Raw genomic sequence first — 13,515 nt, forward strand, 5'->3', positions numbered from 1 at the left:
CCTCCTGCCGCTGCTGGAGCCGCAGCCCGGGGCAGTGCGGCGGGGAGCGGGCGGCAGCGCTGCGGGCACGCGCTCCCGCTTGGCAGCACTCACCCTTATTTTCCTTTCGCCTGCAGTTTTTATTTTATTTTATTTTATTTTATTTTTGGAGAGGAGTGTGCAAATTGTTATTATCACTTTTTTTTTTTTTTTTTTCCTTCTTCTCCGAGCAGCGAAGGGAGGCGGGAGCCGCCGCGCTCCGCTCGCCGCCCGCAGCCCCGGACCTGCCCCGCAGCCGCTGCTACCTGCGTCGCCTGGTAAGAGCCCCCGCAGCCCCTGCGGGCGCTGCCGCCCGCCGCCGAGCCCCTGCTCTGCTGCCCGCAGCTCCCGCTCTCGCCCCGCTTCCCYTTTATTCCTCCTCCTTCCTCCGCGCCTTCATCACCCTTGCTTTATGTCCCGTTTCATCCCGTCTCTCCGTGCTTCGCGGCTGCCAAAGCGGGAGCTCCCCGCGGCAGGGCCGGGGTGCCGGGTCGCCTGCCCACGGACCTGGCYGGAGCCTGGTGAGGAGCCGAGCGCTGCGGATGCTCCACGCTTTGTCCCGCGCACGCTGCCCCGCAGGGCCCCGTTCTGCTTAGTGCACCCACCTCAACCCTGCCCTCCCGGGCCAGGGGCGCTCTGTGGGGTGCTTGGTGCTCTATGAACCTCCGTAGAGTCGCTGCAGAGCTGTCAGCGGGGACGGGAGCCTCCAAAAGCTCGGAGCCCTGTGGTGGCCTCACCTGGCATGTCCCAGGCTCCTGCCTGGGGTGTCAGTGAGGGAAGCAGGGGCAGGAGCTGTGCCAGGCTGCTGCCTGCAGTGCCAGCTCTGGCTGACCAGGCAYGGGACACGCACGTGCTCTTCCATGTCCTGCAGCTCCTGTTGCAGGCTGAGAAGTGCCCGGGCTTTTTATGGACTTGGAAGCTCTTTGCAAGTGCAAAGCAATGAGCCACTTGCTGGAGTGGCTTTGCYTTTGCCACTGACCCCGCACTGAGGCTGTTGTTGGTGGTGCCTCCTGTGTTTTTGGTCCCACTGCAAAGAGCTCCCCTTTGGCTCCCTTGCAGGGAGCTGGGTTGCTTTGCTGTCTCGGTGCTTTCTTCAGTCGCTGTCTCTTCCCTGGACTCGCCATCCCGCTGGAGAGAGACTGTATGGAACCACCTTCATTGGGTTAAGAAACAATTGGTGTGGAAGGCGTGCAGTGCTCAGCATCTTGTGTGGTTTGCTTCTCACCACGGGGGCTAGCAGGGCTGGTGAGGAAGGCCGTGTGGGCAGGAAGGGCATCTCGGGCAGCGTGGCCGTGCGCCCGGGTGCTGCAGCACTCGTGCTGCTCTCCGCTGAGCGCCGCACACAGCCGGGATGAGCTCGCTCCGCCGGTGCGTCCGAGCAGGGGGCATGGGCTGAGCATCCTCACCTCTGCCCATCCTCACCTCTGCCCACGTTAGCCTGCATGTGCCAGCCCTGCAAATGACCACAGATTGCTCTCCTCCTGCCCAGATTGGTGTTGCTCTCCCTGAAAGGAGGAGAGGCCAGAGCTCGCCGTGGCCAGTGCAATGTGGAGGAGACTGAAGCAGTGCCTTGAGCACTGACTCCAAGGCATTTTGATGGATAGAGGGAAGTGTTTTTTTTCTGCAATATTCTATTTATAAAACAGAGGGAGCTGCTGTGCTTTTCAGACCACTTGGTGGAGCGAGCTGGCAAGGGGACAGGAGGTCCCGCAGTCCAAGAGCCGAGTGTGTGGTAGGTTACCAGGGCTCCCATCAGCCTGCTGGAGATGCCTCCATGCGCACACTGAAAGAGGAGGGCGAGGGGGATCTCTGTGTTGAGAAGACAGCAGCTTTAATGCCGGTTTGACAGGGGCCATGATGAGTTTGACGTCTGGAGGAAAAAGAGGTGCCCCAGGGCCAGGCCTGGCGATGTGGTTCAGTGTGCCGTGACCTGAGCCCTGCGGCCCTCCAGGAATGGAAACCGTCTTGGGAGCCCAACAAGGGCCTTGCGGTCTTCCCAGGGCCCGAGGTGGAGATGGGTATGACAACGTGAGGTCTTTAAGCCAGGCCTGGTCCTAGCTGCAAGAGAGGCTGAGCCTGCAGGCCCGGCGCGCGGCGGCTCGTGGTGCAGGCCCCGGGGCTCGCGTGGTTCCCTGTCGCTGCCTTCCTCCACCCGGGCAGCAGCCCGCCCTGCTGAGGCGCCACCGCTTTCTCCTGTCCCCCCACCCTGTTAGTCAGGCCTTGCTCCATAAGGAAACGATTATTCTGCACCCCCATGAGCCCCTCCCTGAGCTGGTGCAGGACACTTGTGCTCCGCATGGAAACGCRACAGATTTTCCATATCCCACTTTGCCCATGATGTTAAAAACGTACGTGACAGCGTCTTCCAAATCCCGGAGACTTGGCAGGTACTCAAGCCATAACAGTCTGTGTGACACCAGGGGCATGAAATATCGTACCAATAGCCAAGGAGAAAAACATGAGATGTCAAAGTGGTGTGTGTTTCCGGCCCTGTTGTCATGAGCCGTCCTCTACCCTGTGTGAGGGATCTTTCAAAGCTGGCCAAATGTTGTCATCTCTGAATACCATATTAAATATTCATCCAGACTATTTTCAACATCTGTGCCCGGCATGTTATGAAAAGGCAACAAGGAACGTTATGGAAACCAGACCACTTTATTCCTGCATGGAGTGGAAGGGGGCAGAAGAGCTGAGGCCTCTGTGAAGGAGCCACGAGAGTGCCAGGCCTCAGCTGGGATCAGCAGGAATAAAGCGCTCTGCATACCAAGTGATATTCCTGGGAGCACGTGGCGAGGCCGAACAATGCGGCAGGAATGTGCAAGGGGCTTTAGGACGGCTAGGGTGGGATTAAACTTGTGTAAAGCAACAAGTCGAGCAGCAGTAGACGTTAATAGACTGGGCTCTGTTGAGGCAACCGTGCTGGATGCTTGGAGAGCGGTGGCTCCGGATGGCTCCGTCAGCTGCCATTGCCTTGGGAGCGTTAGGAGCAGGGCTGCAACATGGGGAAGGCAACAAAGTGAGTGTCACGCAAGAAGGATTGGGCCCCACCGTATGCAGATAAGAGCAGGCATAAATCTCCCCATAARAGAGGGGCTGGCTTCATCCCGGGCTCCTGGTGAGCCAGGTGGGCTTGGGAGGATCCGATGGAAAAGCCACGGGTGCCACTGTGGTCTGCATATCTCTGTCCTTCCTGTGGACGCTTTGACTTAGGAAATACCAAAACTAACAATGCACTTAAGGATCCCTTCTTTGACAGCTCCTTGCACGTGTTTGAGGAGTCCTTGGACTCCTTGCGTCGTGGTGGATTTCTTTCCCTTGTTTTCGATAACCTAGGAAATCTGGGCTCTGTCTCTTCCTCTTTGCAACATCAGACGGAAATTAATTCAAGCCAGGCCAGATTCTGACCACAGGTATGCCAGAGTAAATGTGAATGGAGTCTCTTACGTGTTGCTTGGCCTGATCTGAATGGAGCAGCGTCTGCCGGGTGCCAGAGGGGCTGAGGTCAGAACCTGGCCCATCCTTTCCGCAGCGCACTGCAATTTGTATGTGTCTCCTGGCACCGCCGCGGTATCGTATGGCTTGTGTAATGCTGCCCCTGGCCTGTCAGAGTGCATTGCGATATCCATCACCGGGAGCGCCTGCTTGGGAAACGCGGCCCGCCTCGCAAGCGCCCGCGCCTTGCAGAGCGCAGCGTGCAGCCTCCAGGAGCCCTGTGCCGCGTAACGGGCCTCATGAGGCAGAAACGAATGGAATTATCTGTGTATTTACAGGCTCCTGATATTTAAGTGAAAATCAGGAAAAAAAAAACCCTAGCGTTACGGAGATGGAGCCTGCTGTGGTGCGCAGGAGCCATTAGCCGCGTCCCCGGTGGGCACCGGTTGCTCCATTAGGGCGGTCTGGAAATGCGATTAGCTCTGCTGCCCCCCTGCCCCTCCTGCCCACGCTGCGCGAGCCGGGGCCGCTCTCCGCGCCTTGGCTGCGTGAGGTTTTTCCTTTCCTTTCCTTTCAAATACTTCTCCGTTGCGTTTTTATCCCGGCGACACATGGAATGATTTATCCGTGTCCAGAGCCGAGTTTGGGCTTGACGCATTCCGCTTGTCGGATGGGGACTGAAACGTTTCCCAGCTGGCATCGGGCTCAGCGCGAGGGACCAGCGACCGCAGGCAGGAGCCAAGGGGAGTCCTGGCTCCCCCATCTGAAGGGGGTCCCGGTTTTGGGGGTGCAGGTGTCAAGTGGTGCCTTTGCCTTCGTTCAAACTGGCCCATCATGAGAGGGCCATGCACRCCTCTCATGGCCAGGGTACTGTGGCCAAACGGGGGCCCGGGCAGCTGAGAGGCACGTACCATCTCCAAACGTCATGCGTGCCCATCGTTTCTCTTCTTCCRGGCCCTTTCCAGCCCTGTCAGGGCATTCCTGCTCGGATAGAGCTCTCACTGGGCTGTAGGGCTTTCCTGGGGCTTGCACAGTTCCTGTGCAACCCGTCCTCCAAAATCTGCATCCTTTGGACCTCATGACCAGCTCCTTTGGGTCCTTGAGCTCCTGTTGGGGTGATTTTGGAGAAGCGCCCTGTGTTCCCCATTAGGTCCCATGCTGCTTCCCACGCGCCCCTCCGGGAACTCGTGTGTGCGAGGCACAGTGCGAAGCAGCCCTTGGGGGAGGAAGCCACATTCCCTGTCCAAACCAACGCCAAATAAGGCCAAGCACTTTCCTCTGGCGTGGCCAGGGCGGAGGGAGCACAAGCTCTGTCCCAGGCCCAAGGGGGGAAATCATCTCCTTCTCCCTGACTCAGGCCGGCAGCGAGCGAAGGGCCCGCGCGGAGGCCCTGTGTGGAGGGGAGCCCCTTCTCCCCACCGCCGCCGGGTGCTGTCCCCGCTGCCCGCCGGAGTGGCCGCAGCGCCGGCTGCTCGGGCTCGGCGCCCGCTGCCCTCTGCTCCAGRCACGTGTTTGAGTGCGTGACGCAGGCCGCGCGGATCAGCGCGCGCCGCGCTCGCGGGGAGAGCGGCCGCGCGCTCGGCTCGGCGGCTGAGGTCCCTCTCTGCAGCCTGGCAGCCACCCCGATCCGCGCTCCGCTGACCCCCGCTGTCTCTTGGTCCCAGCGCCGCTATTTAGGGATGTTTCTGCTTTTCCTTGGCTGCACCCATCCTGCTGCCTTTGGAGCGGGTGCTTTCCAGATTCCCCCAGCACCGGAGCAGGAAGGATCAGGGGTGCAGATGGCTGCCCCGTTTGCAATATGCACCCAGACGCCAGCACTGCTCTCCAAGGTGGTGCCTTCCTGGGGTGGGGAGGGAGAATCCTGCAGGAGGCCAGGCTGGAAACACGGCTCCAACACGGCTCTCCTTAAGGCGCGGGGCCGAGGGAGCACCGCGGGCTGCGCTCCCTCCAGCCCTGCACCGAGTGGGAGGAGTGGCGCGGAGGTGGCACATCTAGGAGCTAATTTTTAAAGCGAAAAGCACTTCGGCGGGCTAAAGTGCAGCAATTTCCTTCCAAACCGCACGGCCTATTAGCATTCCCCAAACGGAGGAGCGAGGAAATCGCCCGCCTCAAAAATGCAGCTGCTCCTGGGGCGGAGCGTGACCACGGCAGGGGCCAGGGCGGCCAGCGCTTCCTCCCTTAGCCTCGGGCTCCTCTGTTAGCCCTTTGCAGCTGCCATGGCACCAATGACAGCTGGATGCTGGTGGCCACCGGAGACCTTGACCCCACAGAGGGGCCGAGAAGACACTTGGGCACTTTTGGTCCTTGGAGATGTCCTTGCATGTGCCAGGAGCCCATATTCATCCCTGCATCAGAGCCGCATGTGTCCTGTGCTGCTTTYGGCCCTGCGTGCAGCCGCATTTGGCCCCTTCCTTCATCATTTCAAGCTGGGGACAGCGAGGATGAGAGATGGAAGGGGGGCAGGTGGGAGCCGGGAGAGAAATCCCCGCCGGCGGCCCCTCTGGCAGCTTGCCGGGAGCGCGGGGGTCATGCTGAATATGCATAAAAGGGAGCAGATTGCAGCTGCCCTCCTTGCCGATGCAGAGGTGAGGCCCGCCGAGAGYGCCGGCCCCGGCTCCCTTTCAGTGGGATAATGGGGCGAGCGGAGCGCGGAGCGTGCGTGCCTGTGTGTGGTCTGGCCCGTGATAATGTTTTCCATTCCCGCGATGCCTCCGCAGCGCTCGATACGCGGCTTGGCGGGCGCCGCAGCGCCGGCCTCGCGCGAGAGCCCTGAAGGTGAGGCTGGAGGCGTGGGGAGGCCGTGGCCAGGCCCCGCCATGGCCGGGCTCCTGGGAGAGCCAGGAGCCAGCGAGGGAGCCCGGGCTCTGCCTCTCAGAGCCGCCACAGGGGAGGAAGGCCCAGGGCGCTCCCCACGCTGCTCTTCGGTGTGAGGAGGTCAGGCCGTGGCTGGGCTGGGGAAGAAGGGACCTGCTTGGAGGCAACGGAGCTGTGGCCAGCTCTGGCTGGTGCTGGCCTAGCAGCAGAGTCCAGGCTTACTCCTGCAGCTTCTGCTGACAAAGCCTAGCTGATGGTGATTTATTTATTTATTTATTTTTGCATCTTTAGAGCTCCCCTTCATTTCTAGTTGTTTCACACTGCACCTTTGGACACAAGGTGCCCTCCTGCCTGGCTGTGTGCAGTGGGGCCAGTGGGACAGCCAGAGGCATCACGGGGCTGCACTGAGCRTCCGCTGATGCGCCTCACGTCTCCTAGGGCACTGCCAAGGGGTCCAGAGCCCATTGCAGGCTGCTGTGCCAGCAGCCCAGTCAGGGCGACAGAGCTGGGACCTCGGGTGCTCTAGGGGACCTCGGTCTCTGACCTCGACTCTGTCCTCGAGGAGTTTGCCACGTGGCGGCTGCAAAGGGACAGGGGGAAGGGGACATGTGCAGCAAAGGGCATAGACCTGTAGGAAGGCAGGTTTGCTAGCTCTGCCATGACATAATGGGCCTTGAAATTAGGTCTCTCCTGTTGGGAGAGCAGGTTTAAGGTCACAGGAACATCAGGATCTGTGCAGTCTGGTTGTGTTTGTGCAGTCTGTCCCATGGGGGCTGTGCGATCCATCCTGCCAGGTTGTGCTGTCTGTCCTGTTGGGTCTCTGCAGTCCATCCTTCCCACTGGGTCTGCGCAGTCCATCCATTAGGATTCAGCACTGATCTGTGCTCTCTTGCTGGACAGTTCCCAGCTTGCTGGACAGACCGAAGTTGGCAGCATCCGCCCTCCCCAGCACCGGCAGCCTGGATGCTCAGCCAGGACGTGGCCACGTGGCCACCTCCCCCTCGCACTCCTCTTCCCACTCGGGAGGCAGCTGCCAGCCAGTGGGGCAGCTCTTTATAGCTCCGTGTTGGAAAGGGGGCTTGGAAGAACGTTGATAATTTGCCAAGGACTAATGTCAAGCACTTGCTGGGAGAGAAGAAAGAAGGGGTGTTTGCATGGTCAGCTTGGGCTCAGTGCAGAAGCAGTTGGCCACGCAGGGAGCACTACCTCTCCAGCATGTTTCTTCAGCTGCCTCCATGRTCCCCATGCAAACAGGGGTGGACAAGAGATACCCAGCTGTAAGCCCAGAGCGACCAGGAGCACTGTGTCATGTGCCTGCCCTGGCCCTTTCCCGGAGGCATGGATGGTTCTTCACCAGCTGTGTGATCCCGCTTGGATCTCAGTGGGATCAAGCTGGACCTTGCAGCCCTGCTCTTGCCACATAAAACATCAAGAACCTTGCCATTTGAACCTGCAAGGGAGCATTGGTTTGGTTTTCCTTATTGGAAAGGTTTCGTTCTTCAGGAGAGATGCTCTCCCTTCGTATATGATGCAGCAAAGGGTGGCTGATGAGGTCCTCATTCTCTGGCCACCATAAGGTTGAAGGAGTTGCATCAGTGGGGCTGAACAGGCCAGCCCTGGTGAACACAGTGATCCTGCCAGTGCAGGAGCTACTGGTGGGTCGTTCAGAGATGGGGTGATAGYACCTCAGCAGACATTCACCACAGTCTGCCTGAGAAGAGGTTGCATGAGACACATGTCCTCCAGCTCCAGCCACTGGCCAGGGCTGGCACTCCCTGGCATGACGGTGCTCGCTCCAAGCCTGACAGAGCGTCTCTATCTCTCCACCACAGTGACTGGCATGTCCCCACACTCTTTCTTGGAGGGTGAAGACAGCGCCTGACCTGCAGGAACCTGTCTTCTCCCTCCAGTCTTTGCGCATGGTCTTGGGCAAGTGGTTTAAAACTGGCCTGTTTCCATCTCTGCTTCTGCAACACTTGTCTGCCCACTACACTGCACTGGAGTACGGGGTTCCTGGTGTTCTGAGGGTCTAAGGGGTCTCCCCCAAAAGCCCTTCAGGACTGCTAGATGGGACAGGATATACCTACTAGGGAGAAGGCCACCAAGGGAGCGCCTGAGGGAGCAAGTAAATGGTAGAGATGTGGTGGGATCGGGAATTCTTCTGGGGGATATATCTAGGGGAGGGATGAGATCCCCTTCCTTCCTCTGCCTTGGCTTGCCCGCAGTCATCAGCTCTGCTTTTCCAGAGGAGCTGGCAGCACGGCTGTGCTTGGCTGGAAAAGGAGGAGCTTCCCGCCCCATTAGTGGTTTGGCAGTAAGGAAAGAGCAAGCTTTCTTCCAAAGCGACGGCTCTTTCTTTTATTTTTTTTTATTTTTTTTTTATTTTTTATTTTTTTTTCTCAAAAAGGAAAAAATCCCAGATCATTTCACTGTTCCCCGCCTGCCTCCTTCAGAAGGAGCAGACGACCGGATAGCCAGGAGCAGTGTTGGGGGCAGGGGGCTATAAATTAGTAGCAGAGGATTTGCCACATTGAGTCGTGCCTCTAGCGTTGGCCAAGGCTTCATTCCTGAGAGCAAAGCGCAAAACCCAAGTCATCCTGCAATGATTTACTGGTGGGAGAAGGGATGGTGCGGAGCGGGGGAGGACCTCTTCCTCCTTCCCTTGCTGCAGCAAGGGGCTGGTCCTCTTGAGAAAAGGCCAGAAAGTCTTGGCTTTGCAGGTAAGCCCTCTGTGAGGTTGGGCAGCAGTTGGCATGGCCCCTCCAGCTAAGAGAGGGTTGGAATGGCTCTCGTGCTAGTTGCCCAGCCTGGTTTCTTGGGCAAGGTCTGCTCCTCTCCCAGTGTCTTGCAGCACTCAATACAACCTGGCTCCTTGGCACAGAGCTGCTTTCAAGGCTGAGGATGAGGTATGACCATTTGATGTCTCTCCTGGGACTGYGCTGGCTTGGTCAGAGCCAGAGGGAGGTCAAATGACTTCAGGTCCCTCATACATCCTTGATGCTAACAGCACGCCAGCAGCTCATAAAGGGGTGACATGCTGTGTCCTGTGGGAGCAACACAGCATTACCTAGACCTGGCTTTGCAGGGAGAGCAGCCTGGCTGAGCCCTGAGATTTCTTTCTCATGATTTTACTTCTACTATCACTCTGGGACAGACCTCTCCTGGCAAATGAGAACGGACACACATGGCAGTGGGACTTGGAGACATGGCGCAGGCTCGTAGTCCCCTCAGGGAAGGCAGTATGCTTGTGGCCAGATGGATGGTCGCTCTGGGAGGCTGCAATAGTGGGAAAGGTGGTGCTGACCCAACGAWCCCCAGCTGAGCCACTGGCCATAATCCTGGGAATCTGCTGCTTGTCAGTGTCCCCACAATGTGTTTTCACTGCTGTTCTTTCTCCGGGTGCTGACAGGAAGTTTTTCAGATTGCAGTTTGACAATCCTGGGCTTTCTGTGGCTGTCATGACTTCAAGATCTCTTCTGCCTCTTGGGTCCTTCTGCCCTATGGGGCAGCAAGCTGTGCTACTCCCCACAGCCCCTCTCCAGGCACCCAAACAGTGCAGAAGAACTGAACACTGGCTCTGCTTTTTAAAAGTTCTGTTCTTAAGCCTGGATCAAAATCCTCTGGCCCAGCTCCCAGTGGGGCTGATCTGCAGGGTCTGTCTTGATAGACAACTTCATGGATTGAGATGGGAACACACTGGCCTTGGATTGGGGGCTGGAAAGATACCTGAAGCTCTGGAGTCGCAGAAAGCCAAGTGGAGGTCTCAGCTAGCCACCAGAGTGCCACAGGTTGTTTTTCCTCCTTCTCTGCTGTGTGTCTTGAACTGCTTCAGCTTGGGGATGTTACCTTGAGTGTATGGGGCTGCACATAAAAGCCTGGTGGCTGCAGGCAGTGTGTGGGGTATTCATTCCCCTCTGCAGGTATAGAGGTGTAGATGAGGGATTGCTGTAATTAGGATGTCTCAAAGTGACTACCTTCTCCTTTCCCAGGATGCTGTTTCAGTGGAAGCAGGGTGGGAAGAKGTGCGGAAATCAAGATCCATGGTCTTCCGCACACTCTGCCAGCTTCCACATCCAGGCTTCATTCTAGCCTCCGAGGTGGAGTGAGCACGGGAACTGCCATCCAGCTGAGCTTCTCCGAGTATTCACTGCTCTTTGCTTTTCCTCCAGGAAGGGTCTGGTTTCCTCATCCCAGGAGAATGGAGGTCCTGCAACTTCTACGCCTGCTCCTCACCGCCTGCATGCTGGGCCTCTCCCAGACAGTGAACCCGTTTGTGGCCCAGCAGACACTCCCGGACCCTTGCTACGACGAGAACGGAGCTGCACGCCGCTGCATCCCTGAGTTTGTCAACGCCGCCTTTGGAAAGGAGGTGCAGGCCTCCAGCACGTGCGGGAAGCCTCCCACCCGGCACTGCAATGCCTCGGATCCCCGCAAAGCCCACCCGCCAGCCTACCTCACCGACCTCAACACCGCCTCCAACATGACGTGCTGGCGCTCCGAGACCCTGCACCACTCGCCCCAGAACGTCACCCTCACCCTGTCCCTTGGCAAGAAGTTTGAGGTGGTCTACGTGAGTCTCCAGTTCTGCTCGCCCCGCCCTGAGTCCACCGCCATCTTCAAGTCCATGGATTACGGCAAGACGTGGGTGCCTTACCAGTACTACTCCTCCCAGTGCCGCAAGATCTACGGCAAGCCCAACAAAGCCACCGTCACCAAGCAGAACGAGCAGGAGGCCCTCTGCACCGATGGCCTCACTGACCTCTACCCCCTCACGGGGGGCCTCATCGCCTTCAGCACCCTTGATGGGCGGCCCTCCGCCCAGGACTTTGACAACAGCCCCGTGCTGCAGGACTGGGTGACAGCCACGGACATCCGCATTATTTTCAGCCGTCCCCATCTCTTCCGTGACCTGGGGAGTCGTGACAATGAGGAGGAGGATGGAGGCACTGGCTCATCACCCTACTACTACGCGGTGGGCGAGCTGCAGGTTGGCGGGCGCTGCAAGTGCAATGGGCACGCCTCCCGCTGTGTGAAGGACAAGGAGCAAAAGCTGGTGTGCGACTGCAAGCACAACACGGAGGGCCCCGAGTGTGACCGCTGCAAACCCTTCCACTACGACCGCCCCTGGCAGCGGGCCAATGCCAGGGAGGCCAAYGAGTGCCTTGGTAAGTGATTCGTCTCTCTCTCATTTTCTCCCTGCTAGCTGTAAGCCCTGAGATGACATGCAGAGGGACGGAGTGATGAGGCTGCGGCAAACTCATGAATTGTGCTTCTCTTGAGATGTTTTTCAAAGCACTGGTGGAATTCCTGGTGAGCTGAGGAAGGCTCGGGTGTTGGCACTGCCTCTTCTTTGGGATACCTCCTCTGTAGCTGCAGTGATTCAGTGACGAGCCAAAGCACCAAAACCCTCAAAAAATTACTGGCATTTTTTCAGCATGTCCACAAAGGCCAGGGTGGCATCAGCTGCGTTTGCAAAGGGGAGTTTCCCTGGGGTAGCAAGCTGACTCCCCCAAGGGCAAGGGAAGAATCACGGAGGTTCCACAGCGCGATGTTGTCTAGGTCAGGGATAAGGCAGTATGGCTTAAGAAAAAGCCAAGAGATTAAGGAAATATTTGAAATACCCTGCTTCAACATTTTATCATTCAAACTTGGTCTGGCACGGTGCTTTGCGTGTCCATTTTGACTTAATCTGTTACTAAAAAAAAAGTTTCTGTGAATTARACATGTTGTAATCTAAATGAAATATTTCAAAAGTATCCAAACAACATTGTTCAGTCACTGCACTTTGAAATGGCTTTTCCTCTGAGATTTTTTGTTGAAGCTTTTGCCTTTTATCCTAATCCATGCTAGGTGAGGGAATGCCAGGGACTCCTGAACTCCTGGGAGAGGGGAAAGCAACCCCTCGCCTCCTCCCGGACCAAAGCCTGGGTCCCAGAGGGTGGCAGGAGGATGGAGATGGGGAAACCGTGCCATTAATCAAGCCCTGAAAGGCTCTGCGGATRTGCCAGAGGTCAGGGGGACTTGTTAATATTTCTGATCGATGTCTTGTTGAGATCCCAGCTGTCGGCTTAAATATGTATTTTACAGTGGATTTCTTCTAGGAGGAGCAGCTATGTCGAAAGAAGGGAGTACACTGGTGCTCTAAAACACCGTGTGCCACATGGGAATGTGTCAGCCTGTTTACTTTCCCCCCTTGTCTTGGAGAGATATTAGGGTTTTGGAGCAAACCTCAGGATCAAAAACATAACAGCGCCAAAGGCTGCTGCTGCTCCGGTGTCCGTGGGAGAGGAGATGAGGACGGTTTGGGACGGGCAGATGGCTAATGGCACTGGAGGGGCAGCGGCAGGAGCGTGTGCTGTGTTGTGAGCCGGCGGAGGCCGCTGTGCTGTGACTCCATCCTGACTATTCCAGAGAGGGATCGCGCTCCGGGAGAGCTCCTCCACAGAGCCGGCACGTAGCGGCACGAGCACCCCGCGCGGGCCGGGCCAGGCGCGTGGCCACGCAGGCCGTCCCCACAGCAGCCCGCACGGCCCGGCGAGGTCACCCCCATGGCAGATGGGCCTGAAAAGAGGAACGCGAGAGAAAAGCGCCGCTGGGAGGAGGCGGGGGCCCCTCGGGACGCCTCGCCTCGCAGCGCACAAAGGCCCAGGCCGAGCTGCATGTGAAAGMGGCGCTGCCCGTGTGCAGTCGCTTYCCTTCTCTCTCCCTTTCCCCTCGGGGGCTTTGTGCCCTCCGCGAGGGGCCCTCAAAGAGCTCCTCCATCCCACACCTCCCACGCTCAGCAGCTRAAAGCGGGATTAGCCACCGTGCGCCCTCCCCTCCGCCTCTCCACAATGGCCGCTCCGTGCACCGCCCGGCAGGCGCAGCAATTAGCACCAATTAAAGGGAGAGGGCTGCCCGGCTGGGACTACCCTCCGCTCTGCTCCATGCAGCCAGCCTCTGCTGTCCCCTGCTCCGTCCCCCTTTGGGACCATTGCCTCTTGACTTGGTGCTCCAGCGGTCATGTCCCTCCCTTGACTCCTACAAAGGGCCTTGACTAATGCATCCCTTCCAGCAATAAGTGCTCTGGATGTCCTGAAAATATCCAGCCCACATTTTCCTGGGTGTGCCCCAGGGGCTCAGCTGGCCCAAGGTGTTAGAGGAGGAGAGAAGACTCCAGGCCTGGCCATGCATGTCAGGGAGTAGAGCCCTCCAGAACCCCTTTGGTTCTGCTTTTTTTTTTTTTTTTTTTTTTTTTTTTTTTTTTTTTTT

At 58.0% G+C, this 13,515-nt stretch overlaps 1 protein-coding gene across 1 annotated transcript in view; it reads left to right on the forward strand.

The window, feature by feature from the left end:
• The first annotated feature begins 257 nt into the window (after positions 1 to 257).
• Positions 258 to 13,515, forward strand: part of LOC112951727 (netrin-3) — a 40,193-nt gene continuing 26,935 nt past the window's right edge. The window contains exons 1-2 of the mRNA XM_026044487.1: positions 258 to 296; positions 10,434 to 11,429. Of these exons, the coding sequence (XP_025900272.1) occupies positions 10,463 to 11,429 (967 nt within the window). The 5' untranslated portion in view covers positions 258 to 296; positions 10,434 to 10,462. The remainder of the gene's footprint in view (positions 297 to 10,433; positions 11,430 to 13,515) is intronic.

The sequence above is a fragment of the Nothoprocta perdicaria genome, unplaced genomic scaffold, assembly GCF_003342845.1.
Source record: "Nothoprocta perdicaria isolate Ctin4 unplaced genomic scaffold, notPer1 scaffold_367, whole genome shotgun sequence".
In the NCBI taxonomy this organism is placed as follows: Eukaryota; Metazoa; Chordata; class Aves; order Tinamiformes; family Tinamidae; genus Nothoprocta; species Nothoprocta perdicaria.